This window comes from Lactuca sativa, chromosome 9 (genome assembly GCF_002870075.4).
Source record: "Lactuca sativa cultivar Salinas chromosome 9, Lsat_Salinas_v11, whole genome shotgun sequence".
Taxonomy (NCBI): Eukaryota; Viridiplantae; Streptophyta; class Magnoliopsida; order Asterales; family Asteraceae; genus Lactuca; species Lactuca sativa.
Window position 1 is genome coordinate 212383840 of NC_056631.2, and position 24476 is coordinate 212408315.

General features: G+C 35.8%; 1 protein-coding gene and 1 non-coding gene across 2 annotated transcripts; both read right to left on the reverse strand.

Moving 5' to 3' along the window:
- Positions 1-15767: 15767 nt before the first annotated feature.
- On the reverse strand, positions 15768-17706 carry LOC111899041 (pentatricopeptide repeat-containing protein At5g09450, mitochondrial). Its single transcript, XM_023894923.2, has 3 exons — positions 17449-17706; positions 17056-17368; positions 15768-16782 (listed from the first exon to the last, which is right to left on the reverse strand). The coding sequence occupies exons 1-3, from the start codon at positions 17484-17486 to the stop codon at positions 15898-15900; spliced, it is 1236 nt and encodes a 411-aa protein (XP_023750691.1). The 5' UTR covers positions 17487-17706; the 3' UTR covers positions 15768-15897.
- TRNAL-CAA (transfer RNA leucine (anticodon CAA)) lies at positions 17700-17783 on the reverse strand. Its single transcript has one exon. It is a non-coding gene; the product is annotated as a tRNA-Leu (tRNA).
- Between the last annotated feature and the right edge of the window lie 6693 nt (positions 17784-24476).

A 24476-nucleotide genomic window follows, 5' to 3' on the forward strand; every position in this document is an offset into this window, starting at 1 on the left:
AAGATCTTTTTATTTGCTAGATGCTTGTTTTGGAAGTTAAAGCATTGTCATCCATTCCATACTTTAAGGGGGAGATTGTAGGGTTTCAAAGCACTCCATGGATGATGGCAATGGGCCCCTTTGATGAATTCTAGGTTAAAAGCCCAAGACTTGTCTTTTCCCTATAAATAGTCATGTATTATTCACAATTAGGGTTAAGAGTAAGGCAAAATGTAGCCGCCACGTGAGGTTTCTTATGTAGTGTTAGATTCTTTAGTCTATGCTTTAAGTGTAATTTATTCCTCTTGTTTGAATAAATCGAGTGATCATTCGACATAATCTTCATATTTGTGTTTGTTCTTATTTTCCGCATCTTGTTCATCAAATCACAATTAGGGTTTTCATCCCAACAGGGACATCTGAGCCTGCTCCGAAGCAAACTCAGGGCAAAACATCGCCCTCTCAGTGAACATCCTGGTGATCTCCGTCACCGACTCTAAATCATGCTTCAGCTCCAAGAACTCCTGAGCCAACCTCTCTCTCTATCAACTTGTGGGACATAATGAGTGTTGAACATCTCCCGAAACTGATCCTAAGAAACCGTAGCCCGCTGCGCATCCGAATATGACCCCGTGGTCAATCTCCACCAATCCTTCGCCCCGAGCCTCAACAGGTTCAGAGCACACCTCACTCTCTGATCAACAGGGCATGAACACGTGAAGAAACACCCTTCCACGTCTGACAGCCATCTCATAGCAATAATCGGGTCCTGAAATCCATCGAAGGTAGGGGCTTCGTATTATCAAAATCACGATACTAAAAACCTCTACCGGCTCCTCCCCCTGCCGTTGCTACAGCCATTGTAGCCGCTGCGGCAGCTGTCTCTGTAAGAGCTACATAGCGCTCATCAAAATACTCAACCATGGCGGTCTTGATCGACCCGAACAGTTCTGGCAACTCGGCCTAGAACATAGCAGCAACCTCATCATGCAGGATCTCACGAATCCTAGCATCCAACTCGTCTGTGCTCATCTGACTGATAACCTCGGGTGGTGCTGATCCACCCTGACCGCCCCCTCCTGCTCCCGATCTTGACCCGGATCCGCTCCCAGCATGCCTCGTAACCACCATACTGAAATTACCGCAAAACATCAGATGCTACTCACTAACTCGAGAACCAGCTCCCAACCCAGCCCTAGGGGTTGTGACTTCCTTGATACGCGTATGGGTCCTGTGCTTTCAGTAGTACATGCCCATATTACCTTCCACACCTACCTATATTTGTATCAAGTATCACCACAATACCCTAGTGAAGAACATACATAACAAGCACTCAACCCTCACTCCTAGAGGAACACTGGAAATCTCATACAGAAAGAAACCCTAGGCTAGCAGGCATCATAAATCAGGAAACTTTATCATGCAATTCCTGAAGATCCCTAGCCTAGTACTAGCATGATGGGTTTAGTACAAACAATCCTATATGTGCATGCAACCCTAGAATTGGATCTATGTTTTCACTATTAGATACACAACATTATGAACACATATAGAAACCATAATACGCCCTAGTATTTTTGAAATACACATAGAAGATTAGATCACATACCTCTTGTTGTTATATTGCAATAACAACTCAAATCTTCAAATCCTAAGTCTTGAAAGCAAGTACCACAAGTGTAGTACCTCTAATGGCTCACAAACACCAAGAGCAAATGGAGAGGCAATAGAGAGAGAGAGAGAGACAGAGGAGGTATGAAATCGGCCCTAAGAACCCTTTAGGAAGGCATGGACGAATTCTTTTGGCCTTAGGGGTCTTTATATAGGTGTAGAGATTAGGGTTTCAGTCCTTATCCTTATCTAGTTGCTTGCCCACCAAGTAACCATAAGATAAGCCTTGAAAACCCTTATCCTTATCCTTTGGACGATTTCAATTACAATTCTATCACATAATCATTACCATATTTTGTAACTATCACATAATTACAATTCAGCCCCTCTAGTTTAATTAATTACACTTGATCACTAAATTAATTCTCAATTAATTATTGACCAATATTAATTAAACAAATATGATTTCTCCTTTAATATATTATTCTTATAAGATATTAATAAATCATAATAACCTCTTTCTCTATTATTTCTCCAGTCAAGTTGCTCTGGTGAAGGCAACCCAAAAGGACCATGCACAATCGAGTCAAGTACTTGACAAATATGGTTACGGGCTTAGACACTAATCCAACAGTCTCCCACTTGGATAAGTCTAGTAACTATAATAGTAAGTACAACCCGATTAGCAATCGTAGCTCTCAATGACGCTGTCGAACTCTGATCTTATCAGGAACCTGTCCTTTAGATAAGGGATCGTATATTCCTCCATTCTAGATATCATATAGACATGAGACATGGATTGAAATCATTCTCTCAGTCTATGTGTTGTTTCTCGATTTCCGATTTACGACGAATGACTAATTGAACAAATCAAATTAGCCCTAGCCCGGCCGAGCATTTACGTTTGTCATCACTAAATCATCGAGGGGCCCACAGATATCGCTTTTATCCCACTTTGGGTAAAAGGAATGGATAAGCTTCGACTCAATGTTTGCTTGCACTCACTCACCAAATCACACACAATAATAAGTTTTATAACACCAAGTTACTGGTGCGTTTACATATTATCAATGTGTAACCGATTCGCAAGATACAACTCACACATCTCGGTTTCAAGAATACAAGATATTATCGTCTCACCAATCGCTCGTGATAAAATCCATGAAGCGATCCAAGTGGACGTGGGTTTAATCCAATGCTTAAAATCATATTCATAAGCACTCATGAACGTTGCAGCAAACCTTTGCTATGTCTAATACACTTTAGACAATCTACAAACCAATTCATGACAGTCTTTATTCATACCTACTTCCAACATATGAACGATTGTGGACCATTCGAATAATTTGATTATTCTGAAATAATTAATTATTTAGGAAGTCAAAACATGCAAAGTGAAACACAAGAATAATACTAATCCTATATGGTCCCAAACCTTTGAGTATAAATAAAACACCTTTTATTTATCACCATATCGATTACTCATTATCCATTGTTTAATGTTTCAACTTTATAACTCGAATCATAACCACAATTGTCCCATGCTCCAAGCATGCACACTTTGGTTTCCTATGGTTCATACTTTGTGAAATAGATCAATTGAAACTTTTCAAATGCAACTCATTTCACAATCCCCAATCCTTATAATTAGTGTAAGAATACCAAATTCTTGCCACCTTTTAGAATATGTCAAATTCTAATATTTTATGCAATGATCCTCTTGTGAAGTCACGGCACAAAAATCACGAAGAATCGACCAACGAAATCACAAGGTACTCTATCAAAATTGTTACAGAACAATTTTATAGATGTGATGTCTCTCACTCAAAGTACATTCCTTTGAACATCCTTTTAAATAAAATTTTCTAATCTAGACATAAATTCTTAATTTTCAACTCCCAATTATGGAAACATTTCCATATTTACCATATGACAACTCATTCTTAATAGAATCTTATCTATTCATAATAATAATATCGATATGGTCCATTCAATACCATACTTCCAACTACTCACAAGCGACCAATCCTCATCGAACTTTAGATCGTCCTTTGATAGTTGTTTAATTATCTTAGTCAAAATCGATTCTTGTCCTTTTTCCCTCTTAATGCGCTAGACATTTGGAAAAATTTTAGAACGGTCAAATATTATAGCACTTGCAATTGATCCTTTACCCGAAGCGTATGGGACACGATGCATAATGTCTTACATAAAGATACGATACTCTATCAATCTTCTGCCATAATATTTTATGTGTCACGTTCTTACAATTCAAATTATGAAGAGGGATACCGTAATCATAATCGAAATTTGAGAAGACACTATGTATCCTTTGACTAAATTTATTAAAATTTCTCAATCTAAGCTTTAGATTTTGAACGAAGTACAATATTCTCTCCCTTAATTATAGAAAAACAACTTTTCAACTCTTACAACTTTGCAAAGTATAACTCTTGTTTTCTATAATTAAAATTGCTCACTTGCAATAATTACCATAATAATCATGCTCCCACTTACATGATGATTATTTCTTTACTAGCATAACACTTATGCTCCCACTAGCTTCGACATGAATTCAGAAATCAGCTGAACTTCTAGAAAACAATTTCTTAAGTTCATATTTCTAATACTAGATGCTTCGATAAGACTTTATCTAAGCTTCTCAACCTCATACACTTTTCCTTGGACATCTTATATGTATATGTCTAAACAATTCTAGGACTCATATCAACAAGTCTAAAATGTTCAGACCCATTTGCCATTTCCCACAATTCGAACTATGAAAAGGTATGCCGTAATCATAGTTGAATTTGAGAAACCCAAATCACATAATTCTATCTTCAAAATCTCTCTTAGTGAAAGCGTTTCCTCACAATCATTTTCATGAATGAGAGAAACCTTATGACACTTAGATTTTGTGGTGTATACATTCCCATCCATGTGAATTCGTCATAATCATAATCACAAGATAATGTCAGTGACAAATCCAAACTCTTATGGATAGAACTTGTTCTTCATAATTTCTTGCCATCAAGGGTCCCACTATTACTTCCAAGTTATTGAGCAGCCGACCCCTTCATTTCAATGTACTTTCCATTGAACAAGGTGTGTTGCCCCTATACAATCCATTGAGAACTCGTAGAACTCACATATACAGTAAACTCAATTGGAATGACACAGAAAACAAAATAGTGTCAACACGATAGGTTGTAAACCTCAAGTCGTGTGCTAGTGATGATTGGTAAGGTTTATTCTTGATTTGTTCTTGAAACCTTTCAAGACCATTAAGACTCCCACTGACTCCTTGACATATGAGGTTCTCTTGTCAAGAAACATTTCTTGACAAACAAATATTCAAGAGTTAGTGTAGTTTTATCAATACAAAACATTTCACATGATTGGTCCTAGTTGGTCTTTCTCTTATCCAAGACATCACAACTTACCAATTTCAAATGTGCAAGAATAAGAAAACCTTTTACCAAATTCCACATTTGATGAATGTTATAAACCTTCTTAAGACTTATCACTCAATTCACAATCTTGGAGTATTACTCTAAGACTTGATGTTGGAACGAAGTATGACTGACTTCTTGATTTAACCATTTCCATAATTCTCGATTCCTCTTTTTAGACATACAAATTGTACTAAGACTCACTTAGAGGATCAATTGAGATATGGTTCTTAATCATTAAGTCCTATCATAAAACATAATAAAAGATACTCTCCCTTCTTCTTAGAAGAGAGAAACTTTTATCTTTCTGCCTACTTGATTCTTCTTATTTGTTTTGCTATTGATTGAAACTCTTTCAATCAACTTAGAATTATACTCAATCTTATAGGTATAACCATATTCACTAAACTTTAGTAAATCATGACGAATATCTTTGTCACTTTTGTGGTAGACTTGATCAACGTACGACCTAATGTACTCGATCTCTTAGTTCTTAAATTGACACTTTGTCAAAAAATTAGTCTAAATTTCCCAAATGTGAAAGTTCTCATTCATCATACAATACTTGTTATACGATTCGAAGTTCCTATCCACTTGAAACTTGGGCGATGAGAAACTCTCCCTATTTGGTAAACTCTTGACACTTCCACAAATAACCTAATTAAGAATCAAATCCATTTTGGTGATAATAGAAGTACACAAACATCAATTTTTCATATATGGCATTGTAAGGATAAACAAATAAGATAAAACCAAAATTTATTTTATTCATACAAGCAGCGGAAAACATGTCCTTACAATGCAAAATTCGAATGAAAAACTATGTAATCAAATACTCCTAACAAATCTATCATAACTTCCTAAGCTCAAAATCTTATCTTCGAATCCATGCGATCGTAATTCATTTCTTCGTGATCAGACTCATCTGGTTCTTCCATCAAACTTCCTCTCTTTTCTCTAATCCTGCAAAACATGCAAATGTAATCTTATCACATTATGTATAAAGAATAGGAATTTAAATGGAGTTAGATAGTGGATTTTATACCTGAAGTAGAGCCATACTTCTTGACTCTTCCATCTCTTAGACTCTTCAGGTCCTTTGGGCAGCTTCGTATCCATTGCCCCTTCTCTTGGCAGCAGAAACAGGTGGGTTCTTCTAGAGTGTCCACAGAAGCATGGTTGGTTGAATTATCAGACATATATGCTCCATTACTTCGCCAAATCATTTCTGATTCAGCAGCAATAAGCATGTAAGTTAAGTCAATGAGGGTCGCGTCAAGATCCATCATATAATACTCTCTTATGAACTTATTATATGATTTAGGGAGTGACTGAAGAACCCAGTCCACAGTCAACTTATTGGGGAAAGACGCACCCAATATAATCAACCTATCAATGTGTGATTTCATCCCTAGGATGTGAGCACACATGGGTTTACCATCTTCATGTTCCATTGCCAATAGGGTTTCGGTGATCTAGAACCTTTCAAATCTTCAATCTTGTGGGTCAGGGAGAACAACGGGAGAAGGAGGAGGGAGTGAGAACAAGCTAGTCTACATTGATCCTTCACTTTGGAACAAGTTTTCACTTTCAACAGGAACACCTTTTCCTTGGGATTCAGGAAGACCATGGTTAGAATCAGACATCTACAAAACGGGAGAAATTTCAAGTTAGTTGATTGAATCCTTAATGAAACACCCAAATGAGACATTAAGGCTAGGATCCAACAACATTATTTACACATTAGAATAGGGATGTCGTAATCCAACATGCAAATAATTCGGAGGTAAGTGAATGACGATTCACTAATTCTTCACCATGAAAAACATAAAGGCTTAAGTTTAAATGTATTAAGAATTCCTGGATTTCCTTTGAGATTCATTGAACTTTTCAATGGCATGTTTAAATCTCGATATGCCCCTCTCGTTTGTGACTGGGATGCCGAGGATCACAAAGTGGGTGTGAATAACCATGCAAAGGTACATGGTTCCCTCATTGTTACAGTCACCTATTCGATGTGTCGGTTAACCACACACGCTCCATCGAATTATGAAAAACATTGAGTCACCCTTTTCCACCTTTGCTTAGAACCAATTAGTGTGCCAGTAAACCACACACGCTCCACTAACTTCTTACCAAGGGTGCAAAGTGCAATTTCATGGGATTGCATCAATTTCACTTTTGCCTAAAGTAACTAGGATTAGGAATTTGCAAAAGCGTTTAGTTACTTTACATAGATTCATTATACTTATTAATGAAGAGGGGATTGCCCTATCCTACCCGTTCGGCTAACGACCCTTCACCAATCAAGGAAGCGGTGAGTATGAGTGGATACCCATTAAATGGCCATTTTATAGGCCATAACCTTATACCCCCTTATAGACCGGCTTCGTGAATGAGGCCTACTAACGATAAGACTAGCATTTAAGTTATACATATATAATATTAGACTTTTAATGTTATACATAATATAAGGGTGTATTTTACACTTTTAAAATACTAGGTGGTTTAAATTTTATAAATTACACTTAAAATATAAACTTTATCATTATGGATTTATTAACTCTCTTTTAATCATACACTTAATTAATTTAATAAAACCATAAGGGTGTAATTTGAACTTTTCAAATTTATGGTTTTAGAATCTAACAATTTTCAAAATTAAACTTTTAATCAACCAATTTAAATTCCAAAACTTGAGGGCAGGTTTTGAAACTTTTCAAAACAATTAGGTTTTAATCTCACTTTAAAATTTTCGAATTCAAGACTATTTAAATTAAAATTTTAAATATTAAATCTCTTGATTTAATAATTATCTTGAATTAAAGTATTAATTTAAATTATTAAATCATAAGGGATTATCTAGATCATAAAGGATAATTACCAATTAAACAATTAATTTATCCTAATCCTTTTAATCCCTCTAAATTTTGAAAATCATGGGATAGGATAATTCAAAATCTTTAATTACCATATATTACCATTAAAGGATAATTACAAGATATAGGATAATCCAAATCCCTAAAATTTAGGATCTTATCTTGGGGATGAGGCTAATTTCAAAAATCATGGGGTTTTTCAAACCCTAGATTTTGAAATCTTGAGGCTTAAGGAAGGGATTTGAAAACCCTTTCAAAATTTCACAAATTAGGGTATAGAAACCCTAATCTCGAAATTTCTAGCCTCTTAGTGTTTATTGGCTATAAACCCTAGTATGTCAAGTTCATACAATTGTATAATACTAATTGAAAACAAGTTAACCAAAGGCCCTGATACCACTGATGGGTTTAGTACAAACAATCCTATGTGTGCATGCAACGTAGAATTGGATCTATGTTTTCACTATTAGATACACAACATTATGAACACATATAGAAACCCTAATATGCCCTAGTATTTTTGAAATACACATAGAAGATTAGATCACATACCTCTTGTTGTTATATTGCAATAATAACTCAAATCTTCAAATCCTAAGTCTTGAAAGCAAGTACCACAAGTGTAGTACCTCTAATGGCTCACAAACACCAAAAGCAAATGGAGAGGCAATAGAGAGAGAGAGAGAGAGAGAGAGAGAGAGAGAGATAGAGGAGGTATGAAATCGTCCCTAAGAACCCTTTATGAAGGCATGGACGAATTCTTTTGGCCTTAGGGGTCTTTATATAGGTGTAGAGATTAGGGTTTCAGTCCTTATCCTTATCTAGTTGTTTGCACACAAAGTAACCATAAGATAAGCCTTGAAAACCCTTATCCTTATCCTTTGGACGATTTCAAGGATATCTTATCCCTTGAATTCGTCCACCCTATATGTAGGATAACCATTACCATATTTTGTAACTATCACATAATTACAATTCAGCCCCTCTAGTTTAATTAATTACACTTGATCACTAAATTAATTCTAAATTAATTATTGACCAATATTAATTAAACAAATATGATTTCTCTTTTAATATATTATTCTTATAACATATTAATAAATCATTATAACCTCTTTCTCTATTATTTCTCCAGTCAAGTTGCTCTGGTGAAGGCAACCCAAAAGGACCATGCACAATCGGGTCAAGTACTTGACAAATATGGTTACGGGCTTAGACACTAATCCAGCAGTTCTATCATATCTCATAAACAAATAACTTGTATGGTATTTTGGGGTTACTTACTGGCTCCGGCCGATCGTACCTCCGCATCCTCCTTTACTCATTTTTAAAACCATTTTAAATTCTCTTTTTGAAAACTCTCCTTGATTTGAGACTGGATTCACACGAATGTTCCTCCAATTCACTCAAACCAAGGCTTTGATACCAACTTGTAACACTCTAAAAAAAATTCCAGCTAATTTAAACTTTTCAAAAACCACTCAATTTCATTAAGCTATTACAAAAAGGTTTTCAATACATTTATTATCAGAGTATTCCCAGAACCATATCATAAGACATAAACATGAGGAGCGGTACGATCACGCCTTTGTCTTGCCACGGTCTCCTGAAGTACCTGAAACATTTAAACCACAACTGTAAGCCCGAAATCTTAGTGAGATACCCCCAAAATACCAACCACATATACCATACACATAACATATCACAACATAACAGAACATAACATCCATGCACTTCGGGTCTACTGTGTGACTGGTCCGCCGCACCGGGCCTATAGTCCACCTGGTCCACCCTCCGAGTCTAGCCATATACATAGAGTCTACAGTGTGATTGGTCCGCCCGCACCGGGCCTTCAATCCACCTAGTCCACTCTCTGAGTCTACAATATGACTGGTCCACCCGCACCGGGCCTTCAGTCGGCCTGGTCCACTCTCCGAGCCTTGGCACGTCTGGCCCACCTTCGTGGGGCCTACAGTATATCCGGACCGCTCGCTGGGCCTTCGGGATAACCGGTCCGCCCTAGGTATGTTGGCCTACAGCACAAAGCAGGACCCGTCTCAACCCAACCCTAGTCCAACAACCACGTGCACATAAACATATAATCATATATCAATTCACAACTAATCAAACTGATCTTAGCAGATCACATACATAGCACATCCCTACCAGGATTCCGACCTAACCGGTCACTAGCATAGCATCATCCTATAAACGAAGATACCGACCCTACCAGGTCTCTAACATACACCAACCTAATTACCAGGATGCGAACATAACAGAGCAATAACATAACAAACAACTACCCGGAATTCCATCCGATAAAGGGCCGACCTTGGTGCCTTAGACCCTATTGATATAGTGAGGATAACTCACCTCGCAACTGCTGACTGAAAAGATAAGATCACGCTGCTCCAACCTCCGACACGAACTCCACCACTGATAATACCAAAAAAAAAAAACTGAACTCAATAAATACCAATAATTACCAAAATACCCCTGGAAGTCAACTGGCCAACTCTTGGTCAAAGTCAAAGTCCTCAGTCAAAGTCAACCTTCCTGACTGACTCTACTCGCCGAGTCAACACGCTGACTTGTCGAGTCCCTATACTCAGAAACTCCCAATCCACGACTCAACTCGTCGAGTCGCCCCAAGACTCGCCGAGTCCAACCAACTCTGAGTCACTTCCTGCTCAACTCACCGAGTCGTCCCTCGACTCACCGATTCACCGCTCAACCAAAAAGGTTAGGACCTTACGACCAGACTCGCCGAGTCCAAGAACAGACTCGCCGAGTTGTTCTTCCAACTCGCCGAGTCCATGCACATACATATTCATACAACTCGCCGAGTGTACCTATGTGACTCGACGAGTCTAGACATGACATCTTCATCCAGACGATTTCAGGCCATTCCAAAGCTTCCAATACATAGATCTGGACTCCTAGGGCCAGATTCACACTTAAAGTTTCCAACTTTACGTGCATGCAAGGTTCAACAAGCTCTAAACAAGCTAAAATGAAGGTTTAAGGCAATGACACTCTCAAACAAGCCCCAAAGCTATCACTTTCCAAATTCATGAGTCAAGACCAATCTAGATCTGTAGTAGAAACCACCGATTTGAACCCAAAACTCGAAAAGAGACTCATATATGACAATTTGGCCCTAAAACTTCATTCATGAACAAACTAAGCACAACCAAGCCAAGGCAACAGCTTTTTACCTTTAATCTGATGCCAACAAGCAAGGAAATTCGATCCACTTTGCTCCTCTATGATCCCACCAACTCTTGCTTCAAGTATCCTTCTTATCCAAGCTCCACAAGACACTTAAATCCCTTTCACTCTCAAATTAGGGTTTGAAAATGATGGGGAAAGCTTCTGGACATCAAAGGGGGTGCTAAAGAGGCTGGGGTGGGGTTTAAGGTTCCTTATATAGGGTGCAAACCCTAGGAATTAGGGTTTCTCATTCCAGCATGGACTCGTCGAGTCCAGCCTCTGACTCGGCGAGTCCGGTCACTTAACATCTTTCCAAGGTGACACCTTCAAGAGTAACATGTCACCCACCTGAAACTCCAAGTCAGAACACCGCTTGTCGGCATAGCTCTTCTGCCGACTCTGAGCAGTTTGGAGCCTGCTCTGGACCTGTTGGATCCTCTCTGTAATCTTGAGTACTACCCATGACTATCTGACCGACCTCGCCCCAACAGATTGGGGTCCAACACTTCCTCCCGTAGAGCATCTCGAAGAGAGGTCGGTCTATGCTAGCGTGGTAAGTGTTGTTATACGAAAATTATGTTACACATTGTAAGATATTTTATGTGTAAAAATAATATTTTTTTATTCTTCAAGAATTTTTAGTTGGTCTATAGTTTTGGTGAATCTGTGTAAAAAGAATATTGCATACACTTCAAAAAAAATGTTATAAAGTAGTAATTGATCGTTCTTAAAGAATGATTTTTTTTACATATCTCACTACTTTTATGACAGTAGTTCAAAAATATTTATTAGTCAATGCATTCTTAAAGAATGAAATGTGATTCTTAAAAGATGAAATAAGTTTCATGTAAATTCTTGAGTTTTAAAGAATCAAATCGCCTGATTCTTTAATTTGTACTTTTCTGAACATTGTATAAAACATTGTGTTAATATTTTGTAAAACTAATAGTGAAATTGCCTAAATTTTATAGAAAGAAATATGTTATGAAACTAAGTAATTCTTAAACAATGAAATTAATTTCGTTTTATGTGATTATCTTGTAAAAAAAATATTGCAAAATTTTCAATACATGATTTTCTGTGATTTGGTTTTAAAAATAATAATATGGATTTTATTAATATATTTGACTTGGTTTCCTAAAATATGGTTACTTCTTTTTTATCTCATTTAATAAAATGTCATAATTACTCTTTAATAACCTTAGAATTAATTAATTGTAATTATATAGTAATTGCTATCCTTCATTAATACAATGCACCCTAAAATCATAGTCATTAATTTTTTTAATCTAATGATCATATTTTGGTCACACATTCACACAATATTTGGAGTTCACATTTAATCATAACCCTATATATATATATATATATATATATATATATATATATATATATATATATATATATATATATATATATATATATATATATATATATATATATATATATATATATATATATATATATATATAAGTACGGTTATTCATAGTATACAAATTTTGAAGAAACCTACAAAAAAGTCCAATTATTTTGAAAAAATTAACAATATGGTCACGTGACCTGCTAAACAGGTCAAATGGCTAAAATAAATAATTTAATTGGTTTATTGGGTTTTTCTATTGAAAAAGTTAAAAAGTGGGGGCTTTTACGTGTTTAAAAAAATAAAATTAAGGACTTTATTAAAAAATTTCTCAAAATTTTAAGATTTTTCAGGAGATTTTATATGATAACTTATGGTTGATATTTTGTATTGCTAACTTTATTTTTTTCTCCCACAATGCTTATTTATTATTTTATGATGATTTGAAATATTTTGGGTGTTTGAAAATATCAATTTCTTGTACTTCACATATATTGAACTTCAATGTATTAGGCTTCCTAAGCCTAATATACATATTTTGATATGTATTAAGTTAAAAGACTTGGACTAAGGTTGATGATAGATTAATATTCAGCAGTTACATGATGCCTCTTGATGTTAAGATGAATATAAGACGTGTTCGGCACAGAGCGTTTGAGAACTTTTAGGTTTTAGCGTTTGACAAAACGCTTCATTTTCAACAGAAAGCCTTGTTCGACACTACAAACTTTTAGCGTTTAGTTTAAACAAAATGCTTCATATCCAAATGCTACTTCATATAGCGTTTAACAAAACAATACAAGCTATAAGCTACCCACTACACGCTACCAGTTAATTTTGCCGAACACGCTCATAATGTTTACTTCGAACCTTTTTTCTCTTCTATGTCATGTTAGACCTCATACGATTTAACATTTAAATGTTTTCCAATGTTAATATTTTACCATTTTATGACCTTTATCTACAAATGACATTTTAAACTCTTATAAATCATTTTGAAATTAGTTAATTCAATTGGCATGTGGTGTTTCATATTCCCATCTTGATATTTACACCTACAGTAAACATAATAATAATAACAAAATTTAGGACAAAACTGCAAATTTAATCCTTGTGGTTTGCAAAAAAACTTTGGATAGGGTCCAAAAAGTTTTCGACTTGAATGAAAGGTCCAAAATCAAGGTTTTTCTGTGTTTCTAGTCCAAAAAAACTTGAAATGACCGTTATACCCTTTTACTTTCTTTTTTATTATTTTTTTCTTTTTTTAAATACTATTTTAATTTAAAAAAGAAAATAAAATAACTCTCTCTCTCTCTCTCTCTCTCTCTCTCACACACACACACACACCAAACACAAACCCAATTAAACAATAACCAATATTCCCCTTCTTTCATAAAGAATCTGATAATCGAAAGCACACAAAAAAGAAATTCATGATTTCTACATCTAGTTCAAATAAGAAATCCTTCGGTGCTCAATCGAACTATCCTCATTTTCCAAGTATCGATTTTTGTGTTGATTGCAAGGCGAGGAAGGGGCGCTTAGGTTTAAAGTTGCTAAGAAAATTTCAACCAAAGATCGATATACAAAGGTTGATGACTGTGGCAGGATTCGATGTCATATCAGTGACGCCGGAGGAGAAGGATCATCGAAGACGGTGCTGCAAACCCTAGCAACATCCGACGAAGAAAGAGAGACCACCGAAAATCGAGCCACAGAGATGGTGGTTGCCGCCACCGGCCACCACTAATCGAAAATCACCACCAGCAACACATTAGTAATGGGTGGTAATGAGAGAAATTCTGATTTTATACTCCTTCGATTTTTGTGATGCTTCGCTCCAGATTTGTTTTGATAATGCTTTGAACGAGATTGGATTCTATATGCTTTAATCTTGTTCCATTCATGTATACGTATCCTTGTCTCGTGACCCCCTAAAAAGATGAACAATTTCCAGAACCATATTCAAATTCTAGATTTATGGATCTAGAGGGGACGATAAAGTTCGTCGGACTCACCACCATCATCCTCTAAAACTGTGTTCATATTTTATCCTCACAAGAAAACCAGAGCATGTTTGTTTGATTTCGTCTCCTCCGTCTTGTGATTTTCAAAAATTGATTATCCCATAGCACCTTTCACCCACCATCCCCTTGCCCTCCTACATATCCCTTCTCGGCCAGAAACCGTTCACCAACACTCATTGATACTTGTCACCGGGAATGGGGTTGAGAAGGAGATGTAGGTACAGATCAATAGTTGAAAACCAAAGAAGAAATTGAAGGTTCTGACTCTGAACTCATTTGATCCTATTTGTTTAATGTATTTCCTATGGTGATTCGATTTGGTTAATGTATTTCCAATTTGTGGCAAGATTTTGTTTGATTTTCAGACCCACACACTAAATATTTAAGGAGAATTTGGAGTTAACCTTTTGGCTGGGAGGTGGAAGGAGAAACACACACACACACACACACACACACACAGAGAGAGAGAGAGAGAGAGAGAGAGAGAGTTAATTTATTTTCTTTTTTAAATTAAAATAATATTTAAAAAGTGAAAAGAATAATAAAAAAGAAAGTCAAAGGGTATAACCATCATTTCAAGTTTTTTTGGACTAAAAACACAGAAAAACTTTGATTTTGGACCTTCCATGCAAGTCGAAAACTTTTTGGACCCTATCCAAAGTTTTTTGCAAACCACAAGGACTAAATTTGCAGTTTTGTCCAAAATTTAGATTAAATGACATAAAAGGTCCTTATCATTGTCAAAAGTTTGCACTCCCGGTCCGAGTTTTTTTAAACATTTTTGTACATAACTTCGGAGTTTCTCACTATTTTAGTTCTGATGACATTTCTATCATTTTCTGGTTTTTTTATACGTAATCATTATTTTTTTTTTCTAAAATATCGTAATTTTAACTGAAATGGACAAGTTTGTTGTCATTTTCTCAACAACTTTTTCAACATCATTTATCCAAATAAAATCTTTATCCAAACAGTGCCTAAATTCAACAAACAAAACTATCATAACATGACACCGAAACTAGCTTAAGTCTACCAAAGTTGTTGTCATAAAATCCACCTGTAATAGTTTGACTATTTTACCCTTACAATCCAAAAAAAAAACAAATTTCACAATATTCACCGATTTTAACAACATTTATCAATTTTGGAGTTGGGAGGAAAAAAATATGATAAATAGGTAAATGGGTAATGTCTTAACACATTAAGCTAGATATTTGGCTTAACTCATTAAGTCATTATGTCCAAATTAAGTAAAAGAAATAATTCATATTAAACATTTAAATGTTTAACCCATTAACTCAAAAGGAAACAAAATCCCTAACTTAAATAAAGGATTTAAGGAGTTTAGAAAGCATTCACCTGAAATTAGCTCAAATTCATTCAGATAGCAATTTATGAAAAGTTTCTGCCTTTTCAATCAACCCAACTTCCTTAAACCCTTTAAAAACCCTCTCACATACAGACACATCAAATTCTGTTGTAGCAGATGTCTTCCATTGATGAATAACTTCTCCCACCTCCTTCAAACATCCTAACATCAAATATGCAGAAAGCATACAACCATAATTTCTACCAATCATTTTCTGATTTGTCATTCTCAAAGACCTCCATATTTGATCAAGTGTATCCTTATTCCCCAAAGCACAATGCAACACAATAAGAAAATCATAAGTTATCCATTCCCTTTGTGTAATAATCTTATTCCTCTTCTCACTTTCCACCACAGAGTTAGAATCTGAATTCACAAGATGCCCAGATGAAAGATAAATCTTCACAAGATTCACATATCTTACCCAAATCTCACTCTTTCCATCCTCATGGGAACTACTCATTTCATCAAGAATGGTTCTAACTTCATCAATCTTTAAACAAGAAGCACATGAACTTATCCAGAGATTGTAAGTGTATATATCGGGTGACACGTTCTGGGTTTTGAGTTCTTTGATGATGGAAAAGACCTTTTCGACCTCCCCTACTGACATGTATAGTGTCATTAGTTCGTTGTATGTTATGGGAGTTAGTTTTAGTCCGGATTCTTTCATCTTTTCATAGAGTTCTTCTGCTTTTGTGGTTTGTTTTGATGCAGCATATGAATGGAGAAGAGCAGTATAGGATTCTGTTGTTTTGGCATTTGGAGGTAAACCTTCAAAATAGCGTTCAGCAGCATCTATGCTAAACACTTTGGTCATTAAGTCGATGCGGATTGCATAGTCTGAATCAGATAATTCATACTCGCTGTGGGAAACCATCCATTCTGACAACTGCAATGCACATATTCTTGCTCGTTATGTTATAATATCTTGTTGATCAACAGGAACATAAGCATCATTGATCCAAATGGATAGTTATATAACTAGTAGCATTTCATATCCAGATTTGATAATGGAGAATATAGCTTGTTCAAGAGAATAAGCATCATTGGTCCAAATTTAGGGTTTCAGGAAACTCTGTTCTGAAACTAGGTATATATTACTTCTCTCATGAAGTTCAATCGCGCTAACAATAGAATTAGAGAAGAAATTTAGATATCTAACCTCAAGAGCATGCTTGTAACGATGAGATTTACGAAGTTCTTTTGATATATGACGGAGATCGTAGCTTGTAATTCGATGGCCTTCGTTGATCCATTTCTCAATAACATTGGTTGCGCTACGTTTCGGGAGTCTCAGCCGTAAAATTCTGCTCTTCAGATCATCAACGCCACCTGAACCGCAGTCGGATTCATCTTCGGCTGCCGAAATCGGTGATTCGTCGTATACGATTTCCAATTTGGAAGCCGTTGAAGACAAAGGCGAAGAAGACAAGAACCTCAGTGAACCATTAGTCCTCATTTGTCTGCTGTAATTCCTAGGGTTCAGAAATTCAAAGCTTTAAGATTTGCAGGGAGCCAGAACTCAAAAGGAGGTAAAGTGTATGAGTTAGCTTACCGGATGAGTCCAACAAAGATTGAACGAGCTGCCGCCATGTTTAAACACTGATTCACCAACAGATCTTCGTCCTCTGTTGATAATGCTTACAAACAGAACAAAATCAACTGTGGAATGAAAAGTGAATCAGCAAAAAAGCAAATAGTTCTAAGTTCTAACACCGATTCGCGTTCAGATTCCTCGATCTTCGCTGAAAACGCCCAAAAACGAAATCAGAGAGACAAATGATTTAACCAAAAAAAAAAAAAAACTGTCAGAAGTGGGATTTGAACCCACGCCCTCTTTCGAAGACCAGAACTTGAGTCTGGCGCCTTAGACCACTCGGCCATCCTGACAACTTGTTTGTGAAGCGTTTTAAATATATATATATATATAACTAGTTTATTTAACTTATTAGTTTATTATAGCTTCGTATTACATTGTTAGTAGCTTATGTTACCATTTTCTAAGTGAATTATATTACCTTGTTTTAGACTCAATAAATGTGTTAGGAAGTTGTGAGACAAAGAAACTATATCACTATATATGCAAGGAGGTGTGTATAAGTTGATTTTAAGCATTTATTTGAACATTATGTACACACTACAGTTGATAGAAATAAAACATGTATCCATGATATTAAATGGTGTATGGAATCTTCATAAAAATGAACATTGTGTAGTGCATTATGTATGCAACTTTTGTAAAACGATTTGTGTTCATCATATAAAACACACTAAGTTTTTGCTAACCCTTAAAACATAAAACCTTGTTCAACGTTATGGAACATGCATTGCACAAAGAAATCTAAATAGTTCTTTCAATCCTTAAAAGTGTGAAACCATGTACAACACGTATAACTCAATGGATGAGTGATAGTAATGTCATTGATGCTTGCGTATTGAAACCTAATTTTGTAAAAATACTTTTTTTTGTTTTGTTTAAAAAAAGCATTAACACCATGACATGCATAACATTACTAAAGATTTGGATTTATCGATAATTATTCTTGTTTAAAAACATATTGTGTACAGTATACCTTATAAAGCCTTTTAAAGAACCAAAGCTAGTGGCTAGTATATATTCTTTTGGTTTAACGTAAAGCTTTTTAGTTATCTTTGTATCTAAGGGTACAACCAATCAACCATCACACGATTCTGTTATAACTTTTAACAATGCTATGTAGTTAAGCATTATCTTATTTTTTGTTGTATTATATTTTCTTAAAAATGTCAAGTTAAAGGTAAGGTTTTCTTATTTTGATGCCTTTTTATATTATTGAGCTTGTTATGTATATGTATAGTTGGAAATCGGGTGTTAGGAGATAATATGAGCTAAGGTGAGCATAATGTCGGTACCCGGCTAAATTGCTAGGAATCGGCGAATCTTGAAAGGATGAAGTGCTCACAAAAGGTTTTTTTTTCTTTGGAACCGGTTCTAGAAACCTTTGGAACTGAGAATTGAGTAGGAGTTGCAGTTTTGTTAATTTTTTCAAATTTAAAAGAAAAAAGGTAAAATGCATTATTTGGATACTAAACCGGACTCATCATGTGATAGGTAGATTGTGGCTAACACAATGTTTTGAAATTTGAATGTACCAATGTTTAAACTCTAAATTTCAATTATAAAATTATGTGCCTCAGACGTTAGGTACTTAGGTTCCATCTTGTGCCTTGGTTTTCTAAAATGTAGTTGTTAGAAAATTTAAAACTATTAACCAACCACTAGTCCATCAAAAAGTATGAACCGAAAACATTCCACCATTATAAATGATAAACACTAATCATATTAAAGGACAAAAACCAAGTAACTAACCAAAAAAATTTGATTGCTATAAACAGTATCTAATCGTCCAATCCAGAAAACTGATCCATCCAAAACATGAAAAAGCCAAGATTCATGCAATGTATAAAATTAATTAATTGCTAATTAGTTGCGCTGCATTTCAATATTTTTTTTGAACGACACATATATTATTAAAAAACTAGTAAGAAGTTAGAAAAGACTCGTTACAAAAGAATAAACGCTAAAATAGGATTGTGAAGGCAGATACTTTAACCAATCTTAGCTTTAACCGGTTAACCAATGTTGGATAGACCCAACAATTCAATACACAACACGACACTACAAAACACGGCACATGTTTTTTGTATATGGGTTTTGAAAATTCATGTTTTGTGTCTATTTTTGTGGACGCATATTTCAAATTCGTATTTCCTTCCTTACACGGACCATACACGAATTTACCAATTTAAACATGTATAAAATCTGATAAAAGTCATGTGACATGCAACACGTATCAGACACTGATAATACACAAATTAATATCTTTTGACATGTTAGTTTTTGCTTCATATGCAGTAGTTTAAGGTAAATTCTTTTGTAATTGTGTTAAATTCATGTAATATGGTTAAAAACATGTTGTGTTTGTGTCATGCCATGTCTTATACAGATTAATTTTGTGGATGCGTTCGTGTTTGATATACATACACGACATGTAAGTTTGTGTCTGACCCGTGACATGATACAATGACACGAACATTCAATGCGAAAATCATGTGTGTGTGTGTGATGCGCTGCTATGCTGCCGACTCCTTTCCCTTGTATGAAGAGGTACCTGAAACCAAAACTGAAACTGTAAGCACAAAGCTTAGTGAGTTCCCCCATCATACCACATACTATACAATCATACATGTTGCTGGGAAATTTTGGGGTGCCCGACCTACCCATGTCAAGCCATTCTGGGGTGCTGACTACCTGTGTCAAGCCATTCTGGGGTGCTGACTACCCATGTCAGGCCATTCTAGGGTACCTGCCTACCCTCCGGTCTATCTTACTCGGTCACAGGGACTATTTCACCCATACTACTATCATATAATAACATATCATAAACATGTTGTTAGACATATCTGGAGTGTCCGACCTACCCTTCGGTCCTAACAACCGATCGGGGGACTAATCCCCTCCTCCTACGACTATCACATAGAACATAACATACTGGCACATAGAACATATCAAGTAATATCAAGCCAGACAATTATCACAGAGACAATCATCTCAACTGTAATCAACTACTAGTGGGTCGACCTTGGTGCCTTAGACCCACTTCTATTGGAAGGTAACTCACCTCGTAAAATGTGTGTCGAAACTCGTGGAGGAAATCTCTAACAGTTGCTCCGATGACTCCTGGCTATCATAGACACATAACACTCAATCAGAGTCTATAACACTACTCAAGGTAAAATGACCGTTTTACCCTTTGGTCCAATTGGGACATACTTAAGTCCCGATTCTAGCTTATCAAGACCAACTCTCTTACGGCCCATTAAGGATTCCCTAAGTGCCCACTCATTGTTCAATTTTTGAATTAGACCTTATTTTCCCCAAATGGGCCCAAAAATCCCCAAGTTTTTTTTTTCAAATTAAATTTTAATTATCATCGTACAACAAGTAAAATGGCAAACGGGCAACAAGCTGCACCGCTAAGCCTTTTTGTATAGCAAAGCTCAATCTTTTAAAGACTACATTCATAGAACTATGGGATATACCATTGCAATGCATGATCCGTTGTACTCTATTAAGAAGCTCTACTGCATCCGGTGTGAGGAAACCAAACGTATCAAATGCAAATGGTATGAACACGTGTTGATTTTCCATGCACGATTTCTCATGTTTGGTGACTTTGCCTGTACCAGCTTTTAAAGTAGCCAGTCCTGCCGTGAAACCCCCCGCCCTCAAGCCCACGAGAGGGGATACCCCTGTAAGGTCCACATATCCACGAGAGGGGATACCAAGTCCAATATAATAATCCTCAAGGGTGCAATCTTGGCCCCAAAAGGCCCAACACCCAGGTTCCTTATTCCTACGTCCAAAATGATACTTCATAGTGGGCCATGGGGACCAAAAGTCCAGACCCATCCACTTAGGGCCTAAAAGCCCAATTTTCCCAATGCGCATGCGTACGCGCGGCGTACTCGGCACGTACGCCCAACATATGCAGGCCTTGACCAAGACGGGGAGTTTGACCCAGTACGCGCGACGTACCAGGGAGTACGCCCAGTGTACTGGCTAGCTTCTTTGGGACTTCATTCATGACTTAATCCGTTAAGTCTTTACGTCCAAAATGCAAATCCAGGTCCTTTTAGACCTCCTAAACCATAAAGTCACGAACTTTATGTGCTTGCATGCAAGGTTGAGGTCAAAACATGCTTTTGGTCCTTTTAACAAACTTTAAGACCCACAAACACTTGCATGTTTGTGGCTTAACTGTTGGATTAATGTCTAAGTCCATAACTATAATTGGTAAGACTTGACCCGACCCGGCATGGTCCATTTGGGTTGCATACCATCATGCACTTGGATAGACTATAATGAGAGAAATAAGACACTTATGGTTATTAATATATTATAAGTTCTAGTATATTAATAATAAGAATAATAAGATTATTTAATTAGTATTGATCAAGAATTAATCTAGGATTAATTAAGTGATCAAAAGAAGACTAATTAAATATATGGGTTGATTGTGTAAATCATCCATACTTGTATAGTGGGCTAATGCTCCATGGATAATCAAGTTGGGCTAAAACCCATAGGATGGTCCATGGATGCTCCATGGTGTATTTGTACCCATGGATCATGGAAATGAAAGGCCATGTCAATTAGGGTTTACATGGTCTAACCCTAACTATATAAGCATCTTATTCTTGACCAAATCGGCCACTAGTGTGAGAGTAAGAAAGGGCTAGCCGATTTCATGAGTTGTAGAATTCTCTCAAGTTATTCTAAGTGTTTTGGTGATTGTGATTCCATTTGAGGCTTCCACACTATTGGGGCTAGGCACTCAAGCTTAATGAAGACTTTCTACATCAAAGAGGTATGTATTCTATCTTGTTACACTCATTGTTTTTGTATGCTAGATTAGGATTATACCTTGGATGTTCTTATTTGTATGTATAATCGAGAAAACATAAATCCAAGGTATTTAGGGTTGCATGTACACTTAGGAGTGTTAGAATGCTCAAAACCCAACAGTGGTATCAGAGCCTAGGCTTGTTTTCTTGTTATACCTGCAATAGAAGCTGAAAAAAACGAATTTGTTGCTGTCTGATCATCAGACTCGGCGACTCCATCAGGAGACTCGGCGATTCCATGCCTAAAATATGGTCAATTTGATCCAACTCGCCGAGTTGGTTCATGCACTCGACGAGTTGGACCCCCAGACAGCATATTTTCGAGGTTTTTGGCTAGAAATGGACTAGGAACATTACCCTAAGTTGTTTTTGAACTTATAAACTTGTTTTTGATGTGGTAATGTTCATGCTAATCCATTTTCAAATATAATTGTCAATAAATTCATGTTTTGTATTAGTTTAAGGTTTAGACTAATTACATGAAAAAGTTTGATTTGAATTATCTTGTTCTTATGAGTTGCTTAGATTAATAGAAAAGTTGAGTGAAATAGTTGTTTTCAATCCAAATTAATCTAAGAGTTGATTCTAAAATGTGTTTTTGTAACTTGTCCTCAAGTTATATGAAAAGTCACATTTAAGTTTCATAAAACTCATAAAAGTTGGAAATGGTTACAAAAGATGAAGAGTCTTGTCCTTAAGTTATGAAGGTTCAAGAGTCACTTCATTAATAAATAAATAAATAAAATATGTAACCTTAATTAATTCTATAAGTTATAAAATGAAGAAAAGTTAATTCTTTTATTAGTTTAAAGTCTTCCATAACTTCTCCTCAAGTTATGGAACTTGAAGAGTTTTTGGATTAAAACTACTTTAAACACAGAAGTTATGGAATTAATTAGTTTTGAATAGTTTCAAAACTTGCCCTCAAGTTTTGGAATTTGTAAAGTTTTCACTTATGAATACTTTAATTCCAAGTTAGCCCTTAGAATTTTAAAAGTTAAAATTCAACCCTTATACTTTATAATATTATAAGTTAATAATATATATATATATATATATATATATATATATATATATATATATATATATATATATATATATATATATATATATATATGTATAAGAGTAAAGTCAGTCTTACCGCTAGTACGCCTCATTCACGAAGCCGGTCTATAAGGTGGGTATAAGGTTGTTGCCTATAAAATGGCAACTTAATGGGTGTCCACTCTCACACACCGCTTGCTTGACTGGTGGAGGGTCGTTAGCCGAACGGGTTTGAAAGGACTATAATTCTCCCTTCATTAAAAGTATTAATGATAAATACTAAGTAACTAAACTCTTAATAATACCCAATCTTAGTTACTTAGGAAAAATGTGAATAAGGTGCTAATCCATGAAATTACACTTTGCACTTTGTTTAAGTCGGTTAGTGGAGCGTGTGTGGTTAACCGGCACACTAACGCGTATTTAACAAGGTAGGCAAAGGGTAACTTAATGTTTATCATAGTATCGATGGAGCGTGTGTGGTTAACCGACACATCGATTAAGGGGTAAACACTTAAGGGTACCAAGTAATTTGCATGGTTACTTCACTCCTTGTTTTGTGATCCTCGGCATCCCAGTCACAAAACCTGAAGGGCACACTCGAGATTGAAACATGCCTTTGAACAGTTCAATGAATCTCAAAGATCTAGGAGTTTCAAAACCAATTAAAACCTAATAATACATTTCGTTTATCTTGGTGGAAATTAGTGAATCGTCATTCACCTACCTTCAAATATTTTATAGCTTGGATTACGGCATACCTCTTCTAAGTTATAAAATAGTTTGTTGGGTCCTAGCCTTAATATTTCATATTGGGTGTCATATTAAGGACTTTAAAATTCAACTATCTTGAATATCTCCCACAACATGTCTGGTTTAGACATTTATGATCTTCCCAAATCTCTTGAAACAAGCTTTCCTAAATGAAGGTGATGTCCCTTGGAAATCATACTTCATTCACCTCCTCCAATTCTTCTCTCCAACCCACAAGTTCTTGAAAAATTTAAGGTCACTTAAGCCCTATTGGCAAGGCAAGGTCTAGGTGTGATCACATCTTGGAGATGTAGTCACATATTGACAAGCCGGGAGAGT